At 38.4% G+C, this 18,221-nt stretch overlaps 1 protein-coding gene across 5 annotated transcripts; it reads right to left on the bottom strand.

Moving 5' to 3' along the window:
- Positions 1 to 1,883: 1,883 nt before the first annotated feature.
- Positions 1,884 to 17,765, bottom strand: LOC127435527 (PH and SEC7 domain-containing protein 1-like). Of its 5 annotated transcripts, XM_051689065.1 has the most exons (15): positions 17,607 to 17,647; positions 17,120 to 17,209; positions 16,466 to 17,004; positions 16,005 to 16,089; positions 14,338 to 15,430; positions 14,172 to 14,252; positions 13,905 to 14,076; positions 13,366 to 13,455; positions 12,060 to 12,103; positions 11,798 to 11,967; positions 11,307 to 11,377; positions 10,964 to 11,109; positions 10,748 to 10,892; positions 8,441 to 8,587; positions 1,884 to 2,644 (listed from the first exon to the last, which is right to left on the bottom strand). In XM_051689065.1, the coding sequence occupies exons 3-15, from the start codon at positions 16,862 to 16,864 to the stop codon at positions 2,360 to 2,362; spliced, it is 2,928 nt and encodes a 975-aa protein (XP_051545025.1). In that variant the 5' UTR covers positions 16,865 to 17,004; positions 17,120 to 17,209; positions 17,607 to 17,647; the 3' UTR covers positions 1,884 to 2,359. The 5 variants fall into 5 exon arrangements, with proteins under 5 accessions (XP_051545025.1, XP_051545024.1, XP_051545030.1 ...); XM_051689064.1 differs by lacking the exon at positions 17,120 to 17,209 and having other exon boundaries at positions 17,607 to 17,764; XM_051689070.1 differs by lacking the exon at positions 17,607 to 17,647 and having other exon boundaries at positions 17,143 to 17,166.
- Between the last annotated feature and the right edge of the window lie 456 nt (positions 17,766 to 18,221).

Genomic DNA, 18,221 nt, shown 5'->3' with positions numbered 1-18,221 from the left:
GAATAAGAGAGAGAGATGAAGCCCAGTCACAGATGACATGATAGTGAGATCCACAATAAAAGCATCATTCTCTGTCTGACTGTAAGAAATAAGAGAAACATGAGGGATGATGTCAGGAATTGTTGACAAACCAAGCGAGAAACGAGAGTGATGGAGGTGGAGCAGGAATGTCTGAGGAACAGATTTGAGTGGCTGAGAGCTGGTCAGGGCCCTTAATGAAGAAAACCCTCCACTTGCCTTTTTAATTACTCAACCAGGCCTGACAAGTGGCTACAAAACCCTTCAGCCAGACAGATGAACAGGAACAAAACAACAGGATGGCTTGAGCTCACTGCGGTAAAAGCACCTTTCACTGGTCTCCACAGACGTGCCGCTCCAGCAGCTCTGGTCATGACCTCCATCATCCAACACCACACTGCTGCTGAGAGACCATCATACAGACCAACACAAGTGTGCTCGCAGATGAAGGGCAAAAACAATCTGCACGCTTCCATAAAACATCTAGGTAACTTTAAAGTTAGAGTAACATCAGTGATAGTATTTATGTAACACACTATGTTTTTGGTGCTGTTTTTAATACACTTTTTTGAACATGATTCAATGGTCAGTGTATTTCAAGTACTTCAATACAAAATAGTTTGTCTGGCTGTATTTAAGAGTATATTTGCACCAGAGACTAAAAACAGTTCAAGGAACAAAAACTGAAAACAAACTAAATGTTTAGCAGAATGTAACCGAAAACCAGAATGAAATGATTTTCAGTTGTTTCATAGTGAAAACTTTATTTTTAAACGCTGGTAACCGGTAATAACCAGTTAATTTCGTTCTGATAATTTTTTCCTGAAACTAAAGACCAAAGGGTTTAATCACAGTAAATTTTGTTAACTACACTACTTCATGTTGCCTGAAAAAAATGAAACATGTGCTTTGATCCTGAAGGAATTTCTTTATCTAATCACCCGCTGTGGATGAAGCATTCTGTGAATGAAAACTTTAACAACTATGTATAATTACTACATACACATGCACGACTAATCCAGATACAATGAAAACATTACTAGAGGTAAAAAGTACATTTCTCAGTTGTTTCCAAGTCTTCTCTGAATTATTGTAAGATATGGTGCATTAATACAGATTTGATGCTGTCGGGTTTTGACTCAGAAGCAGATCTGTAATTAAAATGATACTTAATTGTTAATTAACTGCTTATGATTTCTATGCTGATATGGTGCTGACGTATTTACACCACACAGGGAAAAAAAATGATTGCTAATTTTCACTTATTTTGATGAGTCAAGTGTCTTATTTTGGGCTTGTTTTTCCAGACCAGGTCGCTTGTTTCTCTTGAGAGATCTGGAAACACTGCATTTGGTATTTCACCCACCCATTATCACAGAGTACTGTCATTTTAAAAAGAATGGTAAAAGTTACCATTTGGAAAGGAGGCTGTGGAACTTCTGAACTGGAATGAAAAAATTCAGTTTTTGCACCACAGTGTTCTTGTGTTGGATAAGAGCAGGCGTCTGAATCGAACTCACAAAGAGTTTGATTGTTTTTCCTCACAGTCTGTTGACATGTCAACAGCATTTATCTTATATTGGCTTTTCAGATTTTTATCAAGCGGACACATCCTGAGTAACAGCACCGCCCGAGGGCTCAATCCATCAAACCTCCTAAACATCTCAGCTCATCTTAATGGAGGGTTCTTTAACTTGAAGGAAATGAGATTTTCACAAAGTCACAAGAGCCATTCAGCAATGTAACTAATAGTCTATGTTCACTAAAATATTAAATTTATTTAACTATTTTATCAGCATAAGACTGAGGGAAATGTGGCTGGACAGCATATTTCGACAAATGTACATATTTCTGAGAGACAAATGTTGTGTTTTGTTTTAATGAAAAAGACAAATTAATCCAAATGAACAAACCGTATCCCTTCCGTATACCTTCATCATACCCATATTCACACTGTTTACGATCAGAATCTGCACACTTCTGTTGATGTCCCAAAATAAACTCCAAGGTGTGATGGTTAAGACTGAGGTAAGAATAACTGATCAGTTTTTTTCCTTCATTTAAACATCTTGTTCAACACCTCCCTCTTGTGGACAACATGAACAATTGATGAGAGGTTTGTGCAAAAGTTCTGTATATAAAGCATTATTAAATAGAATTGTTTCAATGTTTTTTTTTTTACTCACATGGAACAGTCTTTATAAACAATTATAAACTATTTTTAATTAAAACTTAAAAAAATGGAAACTAAATTTGGATTTAAGTACTTCCCTCAGATTTTGACATTTTCTGTAACAGTCCTGACATTGTAATGGCTAATTCTTTGTGCCTTTTTTCTTCTTCAAAGCTCTTCGTTACGATGTGGAATGACGATCTTACAATAGGTGCGTCGCTCTGAGATGTTGCGTCTGACTTTGATGACAGGCTGAGGCGGCGTTTCTAACTCCAGAGACGGACTCGAGTGAGATCGCTTCATTCCAGCATCAGTCTCGTCCTGATCTTCATCCATCACTCCTCTCCACACTCCTGCATCAAACACACTCAGTTTGTCTCCAACAGATGATTCAGACGTTTCTATGGTCTGCCAGGCCTCCAGCATTTTAACATACACTTCATAACGAGACTTCTGCAGAAATAAAAACATGAAACAGCAGCATTTACTTACACAGAGCTCGTTTATAGGCAAGTTCATGCACCAATTATGTTTAATATGCCAAGAATGTGTGTGGTCATGTAAATGCATTAAATGGCTTTCCTTTATCAGGGTAACGTCATTAAGCAAATACCGATGAACACATCGTTGCTCACCACAGATTTTTGCTGAATTCGCTCTGCATATTAACACCTTTACCGGTGTTCTTTTGGTTTATCCAATGTGTGTGAATGTTGTGTGCATGCCTGTTTACATTTTGATGTCAAAGGCAGAGAATAACCCGATGACTTCAAAAGTAACGTAAACGCGGTTCCCTTTCAACCCGGCCATTTCGACGCTGCGTCAGTAACTGACGCTATTGGAACTCCTCACAGGAGTGACGATTTCTGAAGCCCTTTAAAGTCTCATCAATCTACTGGTGGATGGCACTTGAGGCACTGGCCATTATGCACATCATCATAATAACATCTCTCATGCTCTGGATGCCCAAATCTTCACTTCGTTGTTGAATCTGAACACCTTAAAAGCGAGTGAGAGATTATTTCTATCTCCTTGCTCGCGCTCCGACAAACAGCATATCCTTTATCACTTCCGTGTTTGAAATGCTATTGATATTGTGATTGGTTTTGTATGTTTTGCTGAAGTATCAAGCACAGAAAAGAGCCTTTTGCTTAACAGCATCTTTTTCCAAGATGCCGTTTGGCAAATATTTAATTTCCCTTCAGGTGAAAAATCCTGATTAAAAGGCGCACTGCTTCGGTTTATAACCCACGATGACGCGTATATCAGGGGCGGAGCATCAAGCGCCATCTGCCAACAGATTAGCTTGATTTAAAAGGGTTTCAGAAATAGTCACTTCAGGGAGGAGTTCCCATACCGTCAACTACTGATGCAGCGTCTTGTTCCCTCCTTTCAGGGAACCAAGGTTACAGTCATAACAGATACATTTTCTTGCCTTATTGGAATTTTTTAAAAAGCTGATTTTTGTTAGTTATCAGTGTATATATGTTTGTGTAAATGCACTCACTGTTATTTTACTGACATTAAACTGAGATAGTATTGAGAGATTTTCTGATACACCTTGAAAAATTAGTAGAGTTTGAGGATTTTCCCATAAATCATCAGTGGTCTCGTGTATCAAATTTTGCTTGGGTTTCATCCTAAAAGTGCGCACACACACAAATGACAGATTTCGCATACACACAAGTTTTGAGAATGTATGCCAAAACTAGGGCTATCAATCGATACTTTTTTTACAGAATTAAATACGTGTAGTGCCAATTAATTGATCAAATGCAAAAGGCCCCAAAATAAAGAATTTAGTATTTAATTATTAAAATCATTATAAATATGAAATAAAATAAATATTATAATTCAGATCTTTCAAATACAGGACATACATGGCAGTAGATAAATTAAGCATTTCTACAAGGCAAAAGCGAGTGTCTGACTTTGGTTGCATCACACGTCACTAGTTTTCTGCGCCTCTAGTTATAAGTACTTTGCATTTAGGAGTAGGGTTGGGAATCGTAAGGAATTTTACGATTCTGGTTCCGTTTCCTCTTAACGATTCCGGTTCCTTAACGGTTCCAGTAACAATTCCAATAATTATTTTAGTACTTTTTTTAAAAGAATTATTTAGAAATGAGAAATGCATTTCTTATTGCATTTACTACCCTCTGCTGTCTGTTACAAAATAATGAGATCATTTCAGATTTGTACAGAGCAGATATAACAAATCAGAAATACATTTAATACAGTTCTTGTAAAAGGTGTTTGCAGACTTTTTAGAAACATAAATACAATCCAATAATAGATCCTTACTATACACAGCAGGTCATCATTAAATAAACAGAAACCGTTCCAGAGACAGTTTAGACTGTGTTTTGTAGCCTAATGTTGTACTTCAGGCTTGTGAGACTTCAACGGTTCTTATTTAATTTCGAGTTGGACATTCATAACTTGCACATCAGTGTAAGATTACTTGTATACTGGAAGCGCTGTATGTTTCACGCTCTAGATTCAAAAGAACTGGCTCCATTAGAATGGTTCTTTCGGGATTGGACTATACCGGAAGCACCATATGTTTTGTGCTGTTGATTCAAAAGAACCGGCTCCTTTGAATAATTATTTCAGGAATCGAACTGTACCGGAAGCACATATGTTTCACGCTGTAAAAAGAGCCGGCTTGAGACTCGTTCGATTGGGAATGAAATACACTGGTAGAACTGTGTGTTTTACACTGTAGAGTCAGTAAAGGACAGCGCTGCTGCAGAGATGCTTTGCTGGAAACATTGTCAGAGTATTTGAGGGCGCCGTTCAAGCCACATCGGCAGAAAACTGCACATTGGAGAACCGTTAACAGAACCGAATGTCACGAAGGTCATAAATGATTCCAGTATTTTTTAAAGAATGGAACCAGTTCTGAACAAGAACCGGTTCTCAGTTCCCAACCCTCTTTAGGAGGCTGTGTCAAGTTAAATGTTGTTTGAAACTTTGAAAAATATGCCTTGACATCCCTGCATTCTGTTGTGCTCCGTCCAGCTGTCACTGAGCATAAAAGCATGTCTGTGGAAGACTGTGGCTGCATCCAAAATCAAAGGTAGCTGTCTTGTTGCCTCGCTGCTCTATCAGTCAGTGACTCAGCAGACAGCATTTGCCTATGAAGGTACCTCCAGAAACTGGTTTTGGACAGGCTACTGAGGCAGCAGAATGTCACATCATTGCTAGGGTACCAGCAACTGATTATCGCCATCTGGTGTCCACTAAAGGTAACGCGTCTGCTTCATTCAGTCCAACCAAACCACGGTGCTCTAATAATCTATAGAACAAAATCGAGAGAGCTTTGGCAATAAACAAGTGCATATATAATAACTATAATACTACTTTCTCAATAAAAATGTAATTAAAAGTTGTAAAAAGTGAATAAAATGTACATTTATACACAAATTGCTATCAACTGCCTCTTTGGCCACCATTTTCTTTCTTCAGCTCAACCGCCATGGATCCGCACACACAGGATTGTGGGATTTGATAGGCAGCGAAGGATCCATCTATGCTGCCTTCAAAAAATCGATCAGATGAAGGTATCTCTGCTGCTGATACAGTTCTACTCAGCAGTCACTGAGTCAGTCCTTTGCACTTCAATAACTGTCTGGTTTGGTTCAGCTACAAAATCGGATATCAGAAGACTACAAAGGACAGTTCGGACTACTGAGAGGATTATTGGTTGCCCCCTGCCCCCCCTTCAAGAACTATACACTTCCAGAGTGAGGAAAAAGGCTGGAAAAATCACTCTGGACCCCACTCACCCTGCCCACTACCTTTTTGAACTGCTGCCTTCTGGCTGACGCTTCAGAGCTCTGAGCACCAGAACCGTCAGGCACAGGAACAGTTTTTTCCCTTCAGGCTATCCATCTCATGAACAGTTAAAATGCCCCATTGAGCAATAACTATGTGCAATACACAGTTTAGTCTTTTTATATTATCAAACACATCCTACCTCTTCTGCCATACATTCCCTTGCACTGTATACAACCGATTTGTATTTAGATTTGCACTACATATGTGTGTGTGTGTGTGTGTGTGTGTATGTGTCTATATATATATATATATATATATATATATATATATATATATATATATATCACACACACACACACACACACACACACACACATACACAGGGTTGGGGAGTAACAGAATACATGTAACGGGAATATGTATTTAAAATACAAAATATAAGTAACTGTATTCCACTAAAGTTACAATTTAAATAATTGGTAATTAGAATACAGTTACATTCAAAAAGTATTTTTATTACTGAAGAGATTACTTTGCATTTTATTGTCATTTTTTTGTCAAGAAGAGTGGGACTCTGACGATGAACGTTTGCATTTTTAAGAGCGACTTGATCCAGCCGAGGATACAATTTCGGATGAGTAAGTCATTTAGTTTTACTTACATATTAGTTGACATGCTATTTTATATAAACATGGACATATTTTACTAGCTGGACTATTTCCAGACTTGCCAGTCTTCAGGATTCAGAGTATTGAAATTTGAAATATGTCCTAATAGGCAAGTTTTAGTTACATTTAAATGTTGTTTCGGCTAAAGCAGGTATTTAAATTGTATGCTGTATGATATAAATATGATATGTAATATGATATAAAAATAATATGAATGTTTAGATTATATTTTAACTAGTGTTTATGCTGCCTCATTATCATCAACGAAGCTTATGCTTGCAAATATCTGTTTGGGTGTAAATGTGTAAAATGTGCTGTAAATATGCCCATATTAGAAAATCAGCATATTAGAATGATTTCTGAAGCATCATGTGACACTGAAGACTGCAGTAATGATGCTGAAAATTCAGCTTTGATCACAGGAATAAATTGCATTATATTGTAAAATTCAAATAGAAAAGTTATTTTAAATTGTCAAAATATTTCACAATATCACTGTTTTTGCTGTATTTTGGATCAAATAAATGCAGTCTTGGTGAGCAGAAAAGACTTCTTTTAAAACTTAAATCTTACAGATATAAAACTTTTAAAACGGTAGTGTAGGTCTAAAGTTTTAAAGTAAAGTCTTTATGTAAAGAAAATGTATAGTCAGATTACTTCCTTTAACTTAAACTTGATTTTGTGAATAAGCTACAAACAATACATTCAATCATTAAGTCTCCTCACATTCATTCTCTCTCAGGGGAGGGGTCTTTGTCTCCTCAGGTGTGAATCACATCAATATTCATGATCATCCACACCTCCTCGCATATGGCCTTTCTAACACTAAAAGTGTCTTACAAAAGTTAAATGACTATATTGTTTTGTATGAATGAGTGATCAGGATGGTTTTCACAACATTTTGTAGCAAAAACTCTAGGCTACAAGATCCAGTTCTCAAAAGTCTTGTGAACAAATGTTTAGTATGTGTTATATGGCCTTATTTCAGTGACTTAAAAACTTTTAAAACTTTATTTTCTCAAAAATACAAACATGTACGTACACGTTGTTCACATATTATTGTAGCCCAGTTTGTGCTGAATACAGTGTTATCAGACTTTAGCCATTAATATGTTTTAAAGCAACTGAAAAAAGCACAAATGTCAAGGCATGTCAAAACATCTCCAGGGCCCAAAACACCCTCAGACCCCAGAGGGTTAAATCAACACCCCTAATCAGAAGGCGCGCAAAGCTAGTGAAAGATTGTACGCACATGATCAGCTTTATTTAACACTTCATCTCCTCACCAAAATGACCATATATGGAGCTTACAATGCTTTCAATGTTTTGCATAAGCTCATCTGTATAAAATGTCCATATGCATACTGCCAACCAGACACAATACTACTGCATTTCTCTGTACTAGAAACTAGAAAATATGAGACAATAAAGCCTGTAAATGTCATCTGTTCCAAAAGAGAGAGACAGCCAATTATAAAAGTATTATTTACTTATTCAGTATCTTTGCTTTGGTTTCCAGTAAAATGTCAAAACATTAAAATGAGATAAATTTCCTGAGGAAAAAAAAAACCTCAAAAGCAAAATTATATGAGATATAAAGAGTACATTTGCTCACGCCATTGACAAATGTACTACGGTTAAACAAAAATCTAACTGATCTCGAGCAGTTCAGGCACTTTTCAATGGCCAGTTTTGAGGATGCACAATGTTTATACCTCAGAGCACTGGAGTTTTGTAACTAAAATACAAGCAGTTTTTAAATAAGCAGTACTTTCTATTGACAAAACTACTTCCACACCTCATACTGTAAATATTCTTCTCTCTGTCTTATCTCCTCGAGTTCTCTGGCTTTTGTCTTTCGTCCATCAGATGCCGTCTGCTGGAGAGCACTCAGATCCTCCTGGAAACTGTGTAACATGGCCGCATGCGACTGCAGCTGTTTGTCCTGATCAAACACAGAAAAACAATGTGAAAACAACAACAGATACAGCAGGGATGAATACATGAGCAATTTCCACAAGACACGCAGATCCTAGAAGTTCCAGTGTTCATCAACTCAGTCCTGCTGAAAATCCTTCACCAGAACATCAGTCCTGAAGAACGGTTTACAGGACTGATGGACCGCTGACCCGTCGCTCTCACATGTGGGCCTCCTGAAAACCACCACAGACCCTCTACGCCATCCAATCTGAATGCAGGGGAGATCTTTTGAGCTCTATTTCAGGATCTCGAGGGAAGTTCCCAGACTGATAGTAAACAGTATATATGATGGCAGATCATCTATGCTGTTGACTGCTTTTGGAGCAACAGAAATCCAGATTGGCATGGAGGAGGTGAGGATGCTCTCAGTGGCTGCTCTGTAGAACTGAAGATCAGCTTTTTGAGAAGCTTCAGGACTTCTCAGGGTAAGGTAGTGATGTTGTTCTCTCATTTGAGGCAAATATGGGTTTGAAGAACGGTTTAAACAGTCTCCACAGCTGATCCGAGGAGTGCTGCTTCTTCCTAAAGTCTCTCCTCATCCATCAAGTCTTTCCATCTCATGATTCTCCAGATATGGGCCCACTTAAATGGACTGCGTCCCGTCTGTTGGGAAAGCAAAGATCTGATGACACACAAGAGGAGTTTTATGCCTTGAGAGTCTCAGATAGTGCTCGAGATCTCCTCAGTCCTCTCTTCACTGCACTGAAGTCCATCATGATGACAGCCGTCTGATTATACAGCTGCTACTTATCCAGCAATATGGCTTGATTTATTAAATCTGATCATGTACCACTTTGTTGTAAAAAGAGTTAGGGACAGAACAGACAGACTGGGGAGTTGTGATATCACAAGGCTTAGCTCATGAATATTAATTAGGTTAGGTTACAACCCATGGCAACTTAAGTGTGTCGCACACCGAACAAGCAGCAGCACGCCGTGTCACAGGTATCGCACGACGTGTTGTTAGCAGTACAGGACAGTGAATCTGATCACAAAAGTTGCATACAAAGGTTTTTGCAATTCAATTATGAACAAAATGATGTCGTTGCACTGCAAAAACTGCACAAACTTAAAGATTAAAAGGGGCGATGTTTAACATGCAATTTCTCAATATGTAGTTTAGGCTTAATTCAAGATGTCAAACCACAATTTGTTTTTACTTTTTCCTGAAAAAGTGCCTATACACAATGTTTCTTCTAGCCTCTATCCTATGTAAATATACAGAATATCCCTTTGGGTCAGATTTAATGAAAAACTATGTGAGTGACGCTCACTGGTGTGGCAGAATTTTGAAGTCATAGCAGCGCGCATTCGATGGATGCCAAACAGTGGATGCGTGCTTACATTCATAGAAAACAATGGTTTCCAATTTTAGAACGTGTTCGGTGTGCGACCTTCTTCACAACAGAAATACAACACAGATCAGCTTTACGCTCAAGTATCTAATCACAATCTTTTACCATTTTTAACTGTGCTCAAATGAACTTGTGACATGTTTTATTTGATGAGGACAGTGTAGGTCAATGTATAAGAGAATTAAGGCAAAATCTCTTGTATTTTTGCAATGATAAAGTGATTCTGATTTTACAGAAGACTAAAGTAGTATGGAGCCTGACCTGGACATTGAAGAATGAGTGTTACGCTCTGACATATTTTTCGGACCAAATGATCTTAAGTTCAATCATAAAACTCTACACTGTGTAGGACGTAATGGCTTTTCACATGTAATCTGTTCGATGTGTGTATTCTCTCTCTTTGTCTAACATTTTAATTAACTGAGTTGTTTGCAGATAAGCCGGTTTCACTGCAGTACACTACGAGAGTTTTCTCTCTAAAACCCTCCTCCTCCTCAGCACCACTTGTCTATAGATTGTACAGTATGTGTGTGTGTGTTTGTGCAGCAGTATGTATGTGTACTTTATCTGCTGTGGCAGTGTAAGCACATCTAGTACAACAAGAACAAACCTACTAACTTCTCATGTCCATTATAACAACTTGAATTTATTCTGAGAGTTGTCATGACTGAAATGTTTCAATATACATGGTCAATGAATAATGTCTCTTCACACCAGACTGACGTGTTCAGTTCGTCTCATACGGTGAAGATAATTATAAAGATGGTTACCAGCGTGAGGTTTGACTCAGCGGCGGGCAGGATGGGTCGACAGAACTTCTTCTGCGATCCGACCGCTGCAGGGAACGGTGGAGAGGAGTACAGCGCAGACACTAGGTTTATCCTGCCGATCCAGCAGTTCATCTGTTCTGTGGAACTAAACGAGACATGACGATTGCTCAAATATAACTGTTAAAGTGATTTTAGATCAAACCATATGTCACTCACGCAGCCTCGAACAGGAAGACCCTCCAGTCGGCCGTCTGCAGCCGGAACACATGAGGTCGTTTGGTGTAGTTGAGAGCGTGCTCAGCGAGAGCATGATGAACGCTAACCACTTCCTCTGAACTCTGCCAGTCTATCCCATACTCATCCTGGACAGAGAGAGAGACTGCTCATGTTCAATGTTTTTAAAGCATTTTTTTTATCTGTATTGAAGCATTAACAATACTGAATTAAGAAACATGTCAATAAAGCAGTAAGAGAGAGTTTGTTTCAATAATCATTATTGTAATCTGTCTGTTTTTATTCACATATTATATATATACAAGATCAATAGTTAGCAACAAACCTTCTGCAGGTAAAGCACGGCTCCCTTCAGCACCACATAAAACGTCTTCCAGCTTCGTTTCCCCCACGGAGCTGTGAACCAATTCAGTTTATTAACAGTGTGTCCAGTATTTATACCGCACTCATCTTCTCTGTTTGTACTAGAGATGGGTCAGCGTGCTCAACTACTCCAACAACAGGTTGACTAGTTTAGCTACATTACTTTTAATCTCTTAATTCATCTGCTGGTACAGCCATTAAAGGAGCACTTGTGTAAGAAATTCACCACCACAATCAATGTCAGCTATTTTCACTTTATTGTTATGTATAATCTGTAGCTCTCTGTGATAGTTTTGGACAATAAAAGATCATAGATATCTACTGTACTTGTCAGTTACCCTATTGAAGAGCTGTGCTTTAGCAAGATGTCTGACAACGGATTTGTTGGTTTTGAAAACAAGTAGTTGTGTACATTTGTACATCAGACTGGTGTTTGTCTACACTGCAACTCACTGCGTTTGCCATCAATGTCAGCATGTGCTTTGCGTTTCAGAAAGCCTTTCTGGAACACGATGGCCTTCTTGTTGTGAGGGAGATCTTGGAACGGGTTACTCTTTGATCGCAGTCTGTCTTGATCCACACCCTGCTCGAGCATCATGGATTTAGCCAGAACCTCTTCGTCTCTAGAAACAGAGCAAAACCAGTTGAAAAAACCATCAGAGATTTAACTCCTATCGAAGCTTTAATGAATGAGGTCAAAAGTCAGTTAACTCACATGGCCCACTGAAATGCATCGCTCTTGATGGAGTTATAAAGACTCTGAAAGTGAACAAACAAACATGAATTGCAACAGACACAACAGATTTTTTTATTTTACAGCATAATAAAAGCAGTGCCATAAATACTACCATGGTTGATATAAAAGTACATTTATTAATACCATTCAAATAATATATCTTTTTTTTTTTTCATTTTCACATTAACTGTAATGATTTATATAAAACAATTTATTTTCTTACGATTTTGGGGTGAATTATGACCTGTTCTTCACAGGTCTTAGGGTGTGTGAAAGTCCAACTGTGTGAAAGTTATTGGGAGAACTCGTGTGTGTAAAGAAACAAAATCCTCTAACTACACATTATTTCAATATAAATGTGTAGCCTATTGAGAAAAACTTTGTTAACTAGGCTACTGGATACTGCAGCAACAAAATTAACAGTAATTCTCTTTGCACAATTTTTTCAACTAGTATCTGGACTTTAAATGATTCTGATCTCTTTTTTGTTCACTTTAGTTGTAAGATATCAGTTCACTTTTCATTCACAGTTATTTTTTGGAACCCAGTCAACTCAAATATTGTTGTACTTTGTAAACAAATAATAATAATAATTATTAGTAGTAGTAGTAGTTTTATTGTTATTATTATTATGCTTTAGAATTTTATAATACAATAGTAATATACAGTATTTCAGTCATGTACCATTGACTTTAAAACCATCTGGCTTTTATTTTGACAGTCGGAACACTCCAGGAAGACCTGAAAGTGTCTAAGGCTAGTTCACATTAGTTAAATGTGCTTCTTATTAAAAATCTGGTGAAATGCATGTTATAAGTGAACCAAACTATTGAGCATTTACATCTGAGATGTTGTTCGTGTGTAGCGCTCACATATTGCGCACCGCTCTGAGAGCTTAAAATAGTAGTACATCATGAGTCTGCGCATGCTCATTCACTGAAACGCGCTGTGCATGCAGACTATATAATTTACTTATAAAATTCAGCCTTTTGCAATTCACAAAGCTATGGTTCATCTTCAAGAGACTTTGAATAAAATGTATGAGTCATATGGACTACTTTAATGGTCCTTTTATGGTTCTTTTATGTCATTTTTGGATCTTGACAGTACTGACTACTACTAACACAAAGTATCGGATTTGCCCAATGCAGTTTAAAACGTCAGCATTGGAGCAGATACTGATCCAGGTATCAGACCGGTGCATCCCTAACAGGTCTCATGAGATTCACCAGATTACAAAGGAACATGAGAAGAACTCTTTAAAAAGATGATTCACGGTTCACACCTTCAGACAGTCCTTGCTGAAATTCTCTCCTCCGTTCATTCCATCCAGATTGGACACAAATTCAGCCACAGACATGGGCTTGCCTACATTCTAATGAAAGAGAGGAGACAAACACAGTTTCATCTTACAAACATTCTAATCGATCCATTCAGATCTCCTGAACTTCTCTTACAAAAATTATGAGATGTTCCTAAAGCTCTTAAAGTGTGTCATTTCTGTGTCACCGAATGGAATGGCAAAAATAAACATTGTTTTCAAACAGCTTTCCGAAGATGCCTCTATTCTACCGTGATTTAAACAAACAGATAGTCCCGCCCCCAGCTCACGCCATTGGTTGAGTCAATGTTGTTGTGTCGGGCTGGCTGGGTCACTCAAACCAATGAGGAATTTTTATAGCACCACAGACACAAAGTGTTCACAGTTTGAGAAAATGTACCTACAAATGGCTTACTTATAGCTGCCCCTGCATAATACGGGAACAACCCGTTTTCACCATTACATGTAAAAGTCTATGATTGGGACAGTAGCATGGGACTCACCTGTCCGTGCAGGTCTGTGTTAAGCAGCATGAGAGCACATGTGAGCGTGAGAACTGATTCCGCTGATGTGAAAGCGTCTGGATTACACTGCTGGAATCGACTGGAGAAACGCTGCAGGACTCTCTCACGCTCCTGAGTCTCACCGATCAAAACCACCTCCTTCAGAAATGACCTTAGAGTCACGGCGCCAAAAACACATCAAAATAAACTCACCTAAAGAGAATGTACACTCCTCAGTGTGTAGAAACATTAAATCTTGAACCCTACCGGAGTGCTTGTTCCAGACTCTGGCTGGTGAAGTCAAAGAATCTGAGGTACTCTTCCCCGACAGCACGACTGAACTCGTTACTATAACGAATGAAGAAGATATGATACAAATATTTATGAAAAAACAAATACTTGCCTTGTACTCCAGAGCTGAGTAAATACTTACTCTTTGTCCAGGTGTCGGACCACATCTGTACGCTGAAAACCGTCCAATCTGTAGAGCCTCTCTGCCAGCCGCTGAGCCTCGGCCCAGTCCACCAGCTCCACATCTCCATTTACATGAGGAGACACAGGTTCCTGGTTCTCCAGCTCTTCTTGCATGTGTTCAGCCTCATCTGTCAGCACCTGAGGTCGTTTCAGGTCACTAGACTCAGACTGTCTCGTCTGGTCTAATAGTTTCGTCTCTGATTGTACCATCTGCTCGGAGGGTTTCTCCTCATTTGGATGTTGTATCTGCTCTGAGAATTCGCTTTCATCTGGACATTGGAACTGCTCTATCTGTTCTGGTGGCTGTATTTCTGGTGTATCGGATCTTACTGAGGTTTCAGCTTCTGTTGAGGGTTCTGCCATCTCCTCTGAGTGTTTCACTGCTTCTTTTGGCCCATTTTCTGTTTCTTCCATTTCTTCTGAACTGACAGGTTCTTCTGCAGATTTCAGTTCGTCTTGTATGTTTAACTGCTCTGAGAAGTCCTGAGTCTTTCCAGGATGTTGTGTCTGTTGTAAAGTCTCATCATTCTGGTTCACCTCTATCGCTGTAACATATGTGTTCATCTCTTCTGTATGTCTCACTGGATCTGGTGTCAGTATAACATCCTCTAGCTCCTCTGAATCCATAATAAGATCTGATTGTGGTTCCGTTTGGTCCATCGTGGTCTCCTGTGATTGATCAGACTCATTCTCTGACTGGACGTCTAGAAGATCTGACTTTTCCAGAGGCTGTCCAGGTCCTCTAACCTGATCCATGAAATTCAACACTTCCTGATTACTTGTTCTTGTGTCTGATGATTCTCTGTTTGTCTCAGTGCATTCTTCTGTATGTTCCTCCCTCTCTGAATCTGAGTTTTTCTGGTGGGTGAAAGTCAGTTGGGGAAGGACTAAAATCCCTGCTTCCTTCTCCTCTTCCGCCTGTGAACTCTCTTGACCTGACTGAATCTCAGAGCCTTGTGAGTCCATTAAGATCTGAACACCATCAGAAGACTTGAAATTCTCCTCAGATCTCAATGTAATATCTGCAGTAGAATCTGATGTCTGTGTGGTTTCTGAAAAACAGTACACAGTCTTACACAAGAACATTTAAATGTTTTGGAGTGTTGTGGCTTCTTGTCTTTAGAGAAAAATAAAATACTTTCCAGAACAACATCAAACCACTAGGAATGTAATGAAGGAAAACCGAAGTGTATGTGGTCACATTTTAAAGGTTATGCAAAAAGACAGAAAAAAAAAAAAAAACTCTTGAAGAGGAAGCCATATCAACTGAGTCAGCGAACGTCCAACATTCACAGCTGACGAATACATGGCCATTTCACATTCATCACACCATGACAGCCACAACCCGTTTTAACATGGCATCCCATACAAAAATCTGATATATTTACGACACTTTAGTTGATATATTTGAGCAGTTATGTACATATTCAAGTGCCACTAGTATTTGTGAAAATATGTTTCACATACATTATATTTCTTGTGGTATTTTGGAATAGATGTTCCATATCTGTACGAGTATGTGACTTTTTTTATCAGTAAAAAACATTCATGAACATATATTTCATATTTGTGTTTTACATACGCTCTGTATGGGACAATATGATATAGAGCACTTTTAGAAATTACCTTCTATGTTTGCAGACGGTGTCTGGAACTCGTCCTGTGAGGATGCTATTTGTGCATTTATATCTGGTTTCTGTGCATTACATGTCTATCGGAGGAAAAGCATCAAAACAGATTTCAATTTCACAAATAATCCAAATCCAACACTAATTTAGTGATACTGTATATTCTAATTCATTCAATTCATTCTAATCTCCAATGTAAGTTTATCAATTATCAAGTATGGGGATATAACTAATATGCTGAATTTATAAAATTTTCGAAAGCATTGAGCAGAATTTGCTTAAACTTTGTATAAAGTTCTTTGTAGCCCTTTCTTGTGAATAGTTTTCTAAATCAACAATACATTAAACCACATTATACAGTACATGTACACATAAACAGTTTTGAAAAAGGAGGATGCTAGATCCTGATACAAGCACAATGAGGGAAACCACAAGGTCCTTCCGGTTCGACTGACATACCTGAGAAGAGACACTGTTTGTTAAAGTGACGTCTGTTTGTGGCTCGACTTCAGGTAGTAAATCATCAAACTCTTCCTCACTTGGAATGTTACTGAGGTCTATGGACGAGAGATTAACTGTCCAGTTCATTCCAGAGTTTAGTTCATTCACAGATCCAGTGGACGGAGGTTCTGCGGAGGTTTCCAGGACATCCCACTGCACAGTAGCGTAAGACAGAGAAGTGCAGGGCACGGTGATGGGGAACAATGAGATGCTGTGTTCAGACAGATCCAGACCATCACTGTTCATCAGGATGGCCTCCTTCTCAAGGCTTCTCTCAGTTTCCTGTTTCATTCTCTCGATGTACTGCTTGGCCTCCAGGTACAGTTCAGATTCCTCAAAGTCTGCTGTATTGTCCATAGTCTTCTCATTTAGATCCTCATCCTAAAGATGTTACCAGGTTTATATATTCAGTCTTTATATTCTGCCATGAGCAGCGTGTCCATTTTGAAACGATTTCCTCCCACATCAACATTCACTTAACAAGCTCTTAGAAGTCTCTGTGATGAGAAGGAACAAACACATATTTAATGTTTTTATCATGATGGTTCAATAGATGTGCTCCAAAACAACGTCTGTGGTGCATCTATATGGAGACAGACAAATTATACAAACTTTTCATTAGCCGTCTGTCTTACCCACACCACCGCCATAATTTACAGAATCGCCATGTGCACGAGAATGCTGAAACGTTCATTTGTCGGTCTGTGAACCAGATGTGTGTTCAGACAACAAAGACGCACAAGACACATATATATGAACAATCACTCTGATCCCAACACTGACACGACACAAATGGCAAACATTAGTATCTATATAGTATGTAGTAGTACAAGACGAAGGAGAGATTTGTTTGCTTATTATATATTTCTCATGCTTTATATTCATATGACAGGATCTGAATCATTGATTTTAAAATATAATCAAAACAACTCACAGACATAATTAATGTTAAATATAATTCATAATGTAGTCGAGTCCTCCAAGTCTTGTTTGCATATTCACATTTGTCTTGTCCTGATAACCACTAAGTGATCAATAACTTAATTTATTGTATTTAATGTGATGATTGTTTGAAATAAATGCAAAGAATGAAACTCACCTCAGCTTTGTTCGTCATGAAACACTGAACTGTTTTAAGAGACTCACAAGTGCGGATGTGATTGGCAATGACTTTTGCACAAGCAACTTTTGAGACACACTTACACTTCCTGACCACAAACAACCTCCAGTGAGAGAGAGATACAGAAACGAGAGAGAGAGAGAGAGAGAGAGAGAGAGAGAGAGAGACTGTTAGAGTCAGTTTGAACTGTTTTCTTGTTGTTATAAACTAACACAGAACAATATGAACATGTGATCAAGGCTGACAGAGATGCTCCAGATAAGCATGAATATATCAGTGAGATGAACTCACATCACTTCCTGTTCAGATCAACTCACACTTCCTGTGCTGCTGAAGAGAGACTGTCAGAAATACAAATAAGAGACTAATGATTTATGATCAAATGAATCAAAAACACTTTGTGTTAAGTCCACGCTGCATCAGTTTCACAGGAGATATAAAGTGAGTCATTACAAGACAGTTTAATCCTCAAATCATCCTCAAACTATCCCCAAGATACAAACTATCCCCAAGATACTCAAGATGGCGCCGAGTATGGCTGCTGCGTTGCGAGCTCCGACACAACATAGTAATGTTTTGTTTGTTTTGTTCACA

Source organism: Myxocyprinus asiaticus, chromosome 4, assembly GCF_019703515.2.
Source record: "Myxocyprinus asiaticus isolate MX2 ecotype Aquarium Trade chromosome 4, UBuf_Myxa_2, whole genome shotgun sequence".
In the NCBI taxonomy this organism is placed as follows: Eukaryota; Metazoa; Chordata; class Actinopteri; order Cypriniformes; family Catostomidae; genus Myxocyprinus; species Myxocyprinus asiaticus.
Note: the sequence above shows the minus strand (reverse complement) of the source record. Positions and strands in the feature narration are given on the sequence as shown.

What these genes read in the sequence shown, in the direction of transcription:
- LOC127435527 (XM_051689064.1), bottom strand. Translation starts at nt 16,864, where the DNA reads ATGGACAATACAGCAGACTTTGAGGAATCTGAACTGTACCTGGAGGCC. An exon ending in TCAGCAAGGACTGTCTGAAG is followed by an intron (nt 12,104 to 13,365) that starts GTGTGAACCGTG and finishes GTTCACTTTCAG; the next exon opens with AGTCTTTATAACTCCATCAA. An exon ending in CTGAGTCAAACCTCACGCTG is followed by an intron (nt 8,588 to 10,747) that starts GTAACCATCTTT and finishes GTGTTTGATCAG; the next exon opens with GACAAACAGCTGCAGTCGCA.